The sequence below is a fragment of the Lepidochelys olivacea genome (genome assembly GCF_965140295.1).
Source record: "Lepidochelys olivacea isolate rLepOli2 genome assembly, chromosome: 1".
NCBI lineage: Eukaryota > Metazoa > Chordata > Testudines > Cheloniidae > Lepidochelys > Lepidochelys olivacea.
In genome coordinates this window covers 155,185,629-155,196,203 of record NC_140411.1, presented here as the reverse complement: position 1 = coordinate 155,196,203, position 10,575 = coordinate 155,185,629, and the positions used below count along the sequence as shown (strand labels likewise).

Below are 10,575 nucleotides of genomic sequence, written 5' to 3'. Positions count from 1 at the left end.
AAGTCATCCCTTTAGACAGTTGTTCACTGGTTTGTCTCACTTTTCTTCGTACTCTTTTGCAAGAAATCTAACATGCTCTGGGACCTGTCCATTGGCCTCATTGTTGCTCCTTGTGTGCTCATTCCTAGAATATCAGTTATACACCAGGGTTGTTTGATTATGGAACTTTTAATAAACATTTTAGCTATAATGTGTGTGCAAAGGTGAACCTGCTGTGGTGGGGACCAAATACTTAAGCTATTGACAATGCACTCCATAAGCACAGGTACTCTAACACAAATTCTTAACAGTGACTTCACCAGTTTTAAGGCAGAATAATTTGCCAAAAGCACGGAATGTGTAAGTCAGATATAATTGATATAAAAGCATGAAGACACTGTTAGGGTTTTGCATTAGATTGGTAGTTTGATGAGGGTACATAGTGCTTTGGTGCATCTGTTGAAGATGGAATTGAAAGCCTCAGAGAGCGCTGGTGTTTGTTACTGACAGTGATGGAGGCAATATGAAGGTGGAAAGGAATGCACAAGTCTGTCCCCTTACCTTATGTCCCTACTTTTCAGATTTTGGGTGGATGGACCATCCTGCCACAACATTAACTGTCACTAAATGTGGTTTTCCTGGGGTAATATATATTTATATACACCACTTATGAAGTGGTGATATTCATGTGATACATTGCATTTATCATGCAGGCTCACCTACAGTCTGTCCACTAGTACTGAAAAACAGTTCTCCAAAGTTTTAGTTTCTCCTGAGGAAAAACTCACTCTGGTGTTCATAGTATTTAACATCTGTAGTTTCTGTTCTAATGTTCTTTAAACAACTTCAAGTTTTCTGAACTTAGTTTACTTAATTTTCCACTTGTAGAGGAACCTGGTCAAGTTACACACAATTGACCTGATTAGGGGGTCTGTTTTTGTGTTTGTAAATCAGCATAGGTGCTCTGAAAGTATAGTGATGAACATTGTTAATACCTAGATTGTGAGAAAAAGGCTATTTCATTCTACAGAACCCACTTGAGTGCAACAACAGCTAGGGAGAGCTAGTCACTTGAATTGTGCCCATGGGCAGGTGCATAGTGGTTCAGCATACCACTCCTGCAGCCAGATAAGCACATTCAGAATATGCATTTGTGGTCTGAGAGATTCTAGCAAATGAAATTCTGGTAACACCTAGACATCTGCAGTAAACTGGGAGTTCCATGAGAGAATCAATTGGGGCAGCATTTTGCCTTATGATATTAGAGCTTTTAAGAGTAGAAGACAAATTATACCAAGATACTAAAATGCTGAAGAAAATGGAAAGTATTATTTAAACATCTTTTCACTCTTCTGTAATGGATCCATGAGAAACATACTCCAAAAACAGACCTAAATATTGGTAGTGTTATATGCTTATTGTATTGTTATTCCCTTTGACCCTATATTCTATGGGTGGCAGCATGTTTGGGCACATGGTGTATGTTTCTGCATGTGAGTCTATATGATAACTCTGGAGAATGAAAACTTATATTCTTCCTTTTTCACTGTCTGTATTATGCAATGAGACATTAAATAGTAAAGCCCTATTAGAAGATATTGATATCAACGTCCAACATCTGGGCTCACTACTGCAAGTCCTCCATCTGCTGGTCTCCCACTGACTTTAATGAGATCTGCACACAGACAGACAGCAGGATAAAGTCCCAAGGGTGATTTCAGTGCTTTGTAGTGTTCTGAGTTACTGGCGCTAATCCAGAAAAAAAGTATTGAGCCAGCTGAGGACCTGTCCTATAGTGTTCAAATTCTACATAAATTATAACAGTTTCTGTCTATTGAACTATTTCATTTTCAAATACTTAGAGAGGATAAGCAAATAACTGAAAGCCAAACACAGTTATTTGGGGAAAGAATATGGAGCAACAGCACACAATAGTATTTGCCTTACATAAGGCATCTGATACTGTCTTGCATGACCTTCTCATAAACAAACTAGAGACATACAATCTAGATGGAGCTACTATAAGGCGGGTGCATAACTGGTTTGAAAACCGTTACATGAAGGGTTAATGTCTAGCTATTCCACCTGGAAGCAGGCGGGGCACACCCTGACTGTTTCCTAGAAGCAATGCACACATTGCTCTATCCAAGGACAAGGGCTAGATATGAACCCTGAGAACTTGATTGTTTGGACAGCAACTGTGGGAGGTTTCTTTAGCCTGGGCTCAAGGCCTGAGAACCAGGATTGTAGTAGATAGAGGATGGTAACTAAGCCTATGAATCAACGTCATACATTCCTTTGTGTAGCAGTGTGTAATGCTTAGGGGGAGAAATATAATAAAAGGAGAAGGTGGAAGGCAGGGGGGGCAGAACAGCCCATCTCCGCTGACCAGCCTGTTTGCTTGCATAAAGCTGTGTTCTGTCTCATCACTGAACCGCAACAACTGGCGCCCAAACGTGGGGCCCTCAGCACTCACCTCGCCCGGCAAGGGTTTCAGACGCGTCACTCATCCACTTCGTGGATCCCGGTGAGTATTTTTCATTGTGGTAAGTATGGGAAGCTCCCTCTCTGCTTTGCAAGTGCAACACCGCAATGAGCTGCAGTATTTGCTGCGTAAGGCTCAGCATGACTGCCCGGCTCGAGAACTCACTCTCCTGCTACAGGAGGTGCGTGCCAAGTGCCCGTGGTATCCTGAAGCTGGAAGCCTTAAGCTAGCGGACTGGGAGCGATTGGGCCAGACATTGCACAAAGAGCCTCGGGCACCCGTGCAGGCTTTACATGCCTGGCACCTCTGCCGCGACGTGGTACAGCGTGTCGCCTCGGACAGACCCTCCCTCGCGAGGCTGGTGCTCTCGCCGCCCCCGTCCGCCCCTGCAGCCATCCCCCCTCCTGGCGATGCGACACAGCGTGTCGCCTCGGAAAGGCCCTCTCCAGCCCCAACAGAGGAGCTGCCGATCCTGCCACCCCCGTCCGCTCCTGCAGCCATCCCTCCCCCTGCTTCGCCCCCAGTGCCTCTATTACCACCGCCTCCCTGGCCTTCCCCACCGGAGCCGGTGTGTGATCACCCTCCCCCCATGGGGCCCCCCGGAGAGTCATCTGCATCTGCTCAGAAGCTTTCGCTGGTGCAACAAATGGTTCACGCAGCGAAAGCTCGATCAGATCTTACAGCAGAGGAGCTGGCTGATCTGGTCTCCGTTTGCCCGGTGACCTGGCAGAATGATGACCAGGGCAACCCCGTGGGCACCTGGACCACTCTGCCATACTCGGTGGTTAGAGAGGTAAAGAAAGCAATTCGTGAATTTGGCCTGACTAGCACCTTTGTGCGTGGTCTCATTGAAGGGATGGGTGCTGGGTACTCCCTAATCCCTGAGGATTGGAAAACGCTGCTGCGCATGATGTTGTCACCCAGTCAGTATGTTATTTGGCTTAGTGAGTATCGGCAGATGGCAGAACGCCAAGCCCAGGTATATAGAGAGCAAGGTATCATTTATGAGCATTTGGCAGGGGAGGGCCAGTTTGCTACTATTGGGATGCAGTCTCAACTCCCTCAGGCTGTCTTCCCCATTATCTCCACCTGTGCCCAGCATGCTTTCAAGAAGGTCCCGGATTCAGGCAAGCCTACCAAAAGCTTTGTCAGTATCCGTCAGGGTGCCTTAGAGTCCTTTTTGGATTTTACCAACAGATTGCAGGAGGCTATCCTCCGACAGGTGGATAACACTGAGGCAGCTCACGAGCTCCTGTTAAAATTGGCAGTTGAAAATGCAAATGAGGATTGCCGCCGTGCTCTCCAGGCAGCACAAGTCTCTGGTATTTTAGAGCTCTCAGACATGCTGCGGCTGTGCCAGAACATTGGCACACAAGCCCACAAGGCTGGAGTTCTGGCTGCCGCCCTCAGAAAAACCGGGAAGGAGGGGAAGCGTTGTTACCGCTGTGGAAAGGAGGGTCATTTTCAGCGGGAGTGCCGCTCATCTAAGGCACCAGCCCGACCCTCAAAGAAGTGCCCCAAGTGTGGGAAAGGTTATCACTGGGCTAATCAGTGTCGTAGCGGGTCGGGAAACCGCGCGACGGGTCCCCCCCGAACCCAGGGCCAAACGGGGGTGTTTCCTACTCAGGCAATCGCTCCTCTGCCTTGGAATCCGTAGACTCTATGAGGGCAGCGACTGCTGGAAGTGCAGGGCTTGATTTGATCATGCAGGAGGACACTGACTTTCAGCTGCCAGAGGAGGTCTGTGCCATACCTACACAGGTGATGGGACCTCTCCCTGCCGGCTTTGTAGGTCTTGTTCTCCCTCGCTCACATGCTGGGAAACAGGGCTTTTTTGTCATTCCAGGGGTCATTGATGCTGATTACACTGGCATTATTAAGGTTCAGGTGTGGACTCATCTTCCACAGTCGCTCCCACGTGGACGGTCAATTGCACAATTGATTTTAGTCCCCTATCAGGTGCCAGCTGCCGAGGATCGAACTCGGGGTGGAGGAGGCTTTGGATCTACGTTGTCTCACTCGCCGTCTCACAGCGTTCAGAATTGGCTGTTGTTATTTTGGCCTTTCAACTTTTTACTGATTGTCCCTTTAATTTAATTGTGGATACCCATTATGTTTATCAGGTAATTGATCATTTACCCCTTGCCCTCATTACCCCTCAGGTTGATGCAGACCTCCTTCACCTGTTTTTGTCTTTACAGCATCTTCTTGCCACTCGTCATTTCCCTTACTTTGTTGCTCATATTCGCAGTCATACCCCTCTGCCTGGGCCACTCACTGAGGGCAATGCACGCGCCGATCGCACGTTGCGTGGTCAGGTAAATTCCCTTTTTTCTGACCCCATTGAAAGCCATGCCTTTTTTCATCAGTCTGCCTCTGTTTTGGCCCGGCAGTTTCACATTCCTGCTGATCATGCACGTTCCATTGTTCGTTCCTGCCCCCACTGTGCTGCTGCTGCTCCTACTTTTTCTTATGCCGTTAACCCCCGAGGTACCGCAGCAAATCAGCTGTGGCAAATGGATGTTACTCATGTACCACAATTCCGCCCCTATTCATTTTTACATGTTTCCGTTGATACTTATTCAGGCTTCCTTTGGGCAACCCCACAACGTGGGGAAGCCACTAACAAAGTTATTCACCATTTGCTGGCCTGCTTTTCTGTTATGGGTCGCCCTTGCCAAATTAAAACAGATAATGCCCCAGCCTACTGCTCTGCAGCCCTCTCCACCTTTTGTGCCCGCTGGGACGTCCGTCTTAAACACGGAATCCCTTATAATTCCACGGGCCAAGCCATTGTTGAACGTGCCAATCGCACACTCAAAACCTTGCTAGATAAACAATTAAAACAAGGGGAGCTGCGTCTCCGAACCTTAGGAGACATTCAACAACAAATGTATATCCTCTTGTTTACTTTAAATAATTTAACACTGAATGCAGATCAGCAGACCCCTGCGGATCGGCATTTTCACAAATCTGAGGTACTGGAAAGACCGCGTGTCTTTTACCGTCAGCTGCCCGATCCACAGTGGCTGGGCCCAGCACCTCTAATCACTTGGGGTCGGGGATATGCTGCTGTGTCTCTCCCTGCAGGACCGTTGTGGGTTCCAGCCCGGTGTGTGCGACCAGCACTTAAACAACATGGCATGGCACCAGGGGCTGTCGAATCCCATACCAGAGTTTCAGCTGACCTTGGAGGAGACCGCGTTGCCCCCCGAGTCGACAATGGCGGGACGGAAACGGAGGAGGCGTAGCGTCCCAAGCCAGCCCGTGACATGGGGAGCAGTAAAAGCATTGGTCGCCACGGCTCAACGAAAACTGGCAGCAGATCAGCAGCCAGAAACTCCTAAGACTTTTTTTGTGGCGATTCTCGCCCAAATCACTGCTAATTCTGTGATGATTGTGTGCCTTTTGTGCCTGCTATTTCCTGTAGGGGTTGGCTCGGAAGCGCCTCCCCCGTTACAAGCCCGAAGGAGAATAAGACACTGTTCTCTGCTTATGCTAATCTTTCCTCCCAGTACTCTAGCATGGCTAATTGGGACCCGGCCAACTATATTCTGCCTCGCACGGCTATATCCCTTCACACACCGTACCCGGCCGGGGCTCACAATGTCACCTGTGCGCGTGTAGTTAACTGCACTAGTACAAAGGTGCCATTGGGCTGTCAAAAAATTTCTCAATCCCTTTTAAATTGTTCCCATGCTGTTAATGTTTTATATAATTATGGCCATATCATCCTACCATCAGGATGGGTTTTTACTTGTGGTTCATGCACCTTTAATTATATTCCTGCAAATTTAAGTGATGGCACCCTTTGCTGTCTTAGTAGAATGATACTTATATTGCCTTTTGCTGGTTACAATTGTAGTAAAAGAAGTGTACCCCTTTTAGATGATTATATTGCAGATGTTAAGTTTTTGGTTATTTTGTGTTTGTAATCATTGGGCTTATTTTTTGTTGTTGCTGTGTACAATGTATTCCTTCCTTGTTAAGACTTTGTGAAATTTTGCCCTGGAAAGCTCCCCAGGTTATGTCCTTGTCTGTCTGGGAGTTAAATAGCATGTCAAAACAAATTGGCGGCTACCATGAGATGGCCAACTTCAATAAACAAAAAAGGGGAGATGAAGGGTTAATGTCTAGCTATTCCACCTGGAAGCAGGCGGGGCACACCCTGACTGTTTCCTAGAAGCAATGCACACATTGCTCTATCCAAGGACAAGGGCTAGATATGAACCCTGAGAACTTGATTGTTTGGACAGCAACTGTGGGAGGTTTCTTTAGCCTGGGCTCAAGGCCTGAGAACCAGGATTGTAGTAGATAGAGGATGGTAACTAAGCATATGAATCAACGTCATACATTCCTTTGTGTAGCAGTGTGTAATGCTTAGGGGGAGAAATATAATAAAAGGAGAAGGTGGAAGGCAGGGGGGGCAGAACAGCCCATCTCCGCTGACCAGCCTGTTTGCTTGCATAAAGCTGTGTTCTGTCTCATCACTGAACCGCAACAGTTACAGCTTGACTGTGAACCACTGATAACTACTCTCTGGGTTGGGTCATTACAAAACCTAAACCTAATTTCCCCCATACTAATTTCTCCCTACTGTTACTCACACCTTCTTGTCAACTGTTTGAAATGGGCCACTCTCATTACCACTACAAAAGTTATTTTTCCTCCCTTGGTATCCTACTGTTAATTGAATTGTTTCATCAGACTGACCTCACACTTGGTAAGGCAACTCCCATCTTTTCATGTGTTTATACCTGCTCCTGTATTTTCCACTCCATGCATCCGATGAAGTGGGTTCTAGCCCATGAAAGCTTATTCCCAAATAAATTTGTTAGTCTCTAAGGTGCCACAAGGACTCCTCATTGTTTTACTCTCTGGGAAGTGCATATCAAGGTGGTGTCCAGTTCTGTTCAATATTTTCATCAATGATTTAGATAATGGCACAGAGAGTACTCTTATAAAGTTTGTGGATGATACCAAGCTGGGAGGGGTTGCAAGTATTTTGGAGGATAGGATTAAAATTCAAAATGATCTGGACAAACTGGACAAATGAAATTCAATAGGATGAAATTCAATAAGGACAAAGGCAAAGTACTCCACTTATCAAGGAAAAATCAGTTGCACATATACAAAATGGGAAATGACTGCCTAGGAAGGAATACTGCAGAAAGGGATCTGGGGGGTCAGAGTGGATCACAAGCTAAATATGAGTCAACGTTGTAACACTGTTGCAAAAAAAGCAAACATTTTTCTGCAATGTATTATCAGGAGTGTCATAAGCAAAACACAAGAAGTAATTCTTTCGCTCTACTCCACGCTGATTAGGCCTCAACTGGAGTGTTGTGTCCAGTTCTGGATGTCACATTTCAGGAAAGATGTGGACAAATTGGAGAAAGACCAGAGAAGAGCAACAAAAATGATTAAAAGTCTAGAAAACATGACCTATGAGGGAAGATTGAAAAAATTGGGTTTGTTTAATCTGGAGTAGAGAAGACTGAGAGGGGACATGATAACAGTTTTCAAGTACATCAAAGATTGTTACAAGGAGGAGGGAGAAAAATTGTTCTTAACCTCTGAGCATAGGACAAGAAGTGACAGGCTTAAATTGCAGCAAGGGCAGTTTAGGTTGATGTAGCGAGGAGGTGTGGCCTCCTTCAGAGAGTGATGGGGAGGAACCACAACACACACCCCTGGTGGTCCGAACCAGGAAATCCATGCCTGCCCTGCCAGAAGTGGAAGGATGGGACAGGAAGTGGAAGTACAAAAGCCGGGTCCTGAAGTTCAGTTGGGCTAGAGCCACCATGGGAGACAGATGAATCCCGCCTGCTGTTGGAGCCTCCTGAGGACTGGCCAGAGCTCCCAGGGCCAGTGGCCAACTGAGACACTGACAAGCTTCTGGGGCTGCCGCTGGCCACCTACCCTGGGGAGATGGAGGACAACTACAACGTAGAGGTACCAGACCCTGGTGATGTAGGAAGTAGCTCAGATGGTCTGGTTGAGTGATGTAGACGACAGTCTGGTTGAGTGATGGCCCGATACTAGGTCAGCGTGTTGCAGGTGGATCCAGTGGCGGACCACTCTGCCACTATTAGGGCCCTGGTCAAAAAAACTTCCTAACTGTCAGGGTGGTTAAGCACTGGAATAAATTGCCTAGGGAGATTGTGGAATCTCCATCATTGGAGATTTATAAAATCAGGTTAGAAAAACACCTGTCAGGGATGGTCTAGATAATACTTAGTCCTGCCATGAGCACAGGGGACTAGACTAGATGACCTCCTGAGGTCCCTTCCAGTCCTATGAGTCTATATAAAGACAATCTTAGTTGGTGCTAAATCTGCCAATCTACCCGGGGAAGTAAATGCCTTAAAGGAATTAAACATAATAAGCAACAAGGAAATTTGTATGCAAATGGGTACTCAAGATATTGGATTGCAGCACGGATAAAGTGGAGCTGACGTGAATGGGAAAAGTAGAGATTAAAAGCTTCCTGCACACCATTATGTATTTTATTCCTAATTCACAATAACTGCGGCCAAGGCAGTATGTATGATTGAATACTTTTGAAAATCTGGCTGTTAGGCACTCAGGGGTCTAAGTCCCATTGACTTTAAGTGAATCTTAGGCTCCTAAATGCCTGCATCACTTTTAGCCCCACAGTGCGGGCCCTAGTCAGTTGACTCAGGCTCTGAAACTCACTGCCCTGGCTTCTTTTTCTTGCTATGTAGACGTACCCTAATTGTTTTTGCTCTTCCCTGGTGCTCCGGTGGTGATGACAGCGTATGAAATTATAGCCCCTGCTGGTATTATCAGTCTGGTCCTTTATATCATCCACCTACACACACTCACACATTCATTCTCTTACTCTTTCTCACTCATAATTTATTCATTAAATTGATTTATTTATGTAGGTCATTTTTAGTAGTGCTTGATTATTTGTAAAGCTAAGTTAGAAGGACAAATGAGTTACAAAGTTAAGGAGAGGCTTAGTGGGACTTGGATAATGTCAGAGAGAAACTCAGCCCTTCAAGTATAAGCAAAAATACACCAGTGTACTGGTCCCGATTTTAAAATGTCTCTCTCTTTCTCATGTATGCAGGGTAGTTGCAGCCATGTAGGTCCCAGGATATTAGAGAGACCAGGTAGGTGAGGTAATCTCTTTTATTGGACCAACTTCTGTTGGTGAGAGAGGCAAGCCTTTGACATATACAGCTCTTCTTCAGGTCTGGGAAAGGTACTGCACCAGTGTCACATCTACATGCCAGTGGAACAGATTGTTTAGCATAAGTAATTAGCACATATTCTAAGGGAGCCTTCCAAGTAGAATGGCCCATTAACACTCTTGCAGTCATAGGACAAAAAGAGTTGGTTAGTGGGTTATAGAATTGTAATAAGCCATAAATCCAGCGTATCTGTTCAATCCATGATTTTTCGTGTCTAGCAGAGTTATGAATTTAAGCTCCCAGGCTCATCTTTAGAAAGTATTGTGCAGGTTTCCTTTGAGGATGAGGACTGATAGGTCAGATACAGAGTTATCACTTTGTGAAAAGTGTTCACCCACAGGTGACAAGGTGTTTTTGTCTTTTATCATTTTCCTTTGTGAGTTCATTTGAGGCTGTAGTGATTGTCTGGTTTCACCTTTCAAGATCCATGATCCTGCATATGCCTATCAGAACATGTGGTGTACCTCATCCAGTGCACTAAATGCCCCAGTAACAACTATGTGGGTAAAACCAGACAATACTATGCTCTCGAATGAACTCACGCAGGACAATGATGAAAGACAAAAACACCTTGTCACCTGTGGGCAAACACTTTTCACAAAGAGCTCAGATATAGAGTGATCTATCAGTTCTCATCCTCAAAGGAAACCTGCACAACACTTTCTAAAAACGATCCTGCAAGTTTAAATTCATAACTTTGCTAGACACTAAAAATCATGGACTGAACAGAGCCACTGGATTTATGGCTTATTACAACCATCTGTAATCACTAACCCCCATTTTTGTCCTGTGACTGCAGAGGTGTTAATGGGCCCCTCTACCTTGAATGGTCCCTTAGAATCAGTGGCAGATTACTGTATGGGCCGAGGGAGCCCAGGAACCCAGGCC

At 45.9% G+C, this 10,575-nt stretch overlaps 1 protein-coding gene across 8 annotated transcripts; it reads left to right on the top strand.

Moving 5' to 3' along the window:
- The first annotated feature begins 2,031 nt into the window (after positions 1-2,031).
- Positions 2,032-7,309, top strand: LOC311530221 (uncharacterized protein). 8 transcript variants are annotated; one of them, XR_014713955.1, is made up of 4 exons: positions 2,032-3,257; positions 4,311-4,587; positions 4,716-4,782; positions 5,555-7,309. XR_014713955.1 is itself a non-coding variant. In XM_084646688.1 (4 exons), the coding sequence occupies exons 1-4, from the start codon at positions 2,295-2,297 to the stop codon at positions 6,089-6,091; spliced, it is 1,041 nt and encodes a 346-aa protein (XP_084502814.1). In that variant the 5' UTR covers positions 2,032-2,294; the 3' UTR covers positions 6,092-7,309. The 8 variants fall into 8 exon arrangements, 3 of the variants coding, with proteins under 3 accessions (XP_084502814.1, XP_084502813.1, XP_084502815.1); XM_084646688.1 differs by having other exon boundaries at positions 2,032-2,506; positions 4,413-4,587; positions 4,666-4,782; XR_014713952.1 differs by lacking the exon at positions 4,311-4,587 and having other exon boundaries at positions 2,032-2,506.
- The last annotated feature ends 3,266 nt before the right edge of the window (positions 7,310-10,575 follow it).

Excerpts from the sequence above, each read along its gene's own strand:
- LOC311530221 (XM_084646687.1), top strand. The coding sequence starts at position 2,295 with ATGCTTAGGGGGAGAAATATAATAAAAGGAGAAGGTGGAAGGCAGGGG. Across the intron at positions 2,507-4,412 it reads CATCCACTTCGTGGATCCCG|TCCCCTATCAGGTGCCAGCT; the intron begins GTGAGTATTTTT and ends AATTGATTTTAG. Across the intron at positions 4,783-5,554 it reads ATCGCACGTTGCGTGGTCAG|GACCGTTGTGGGTTCCAGCC; the intron begins GTAAATTCCCTT and ends CTCTCCCTGCAG.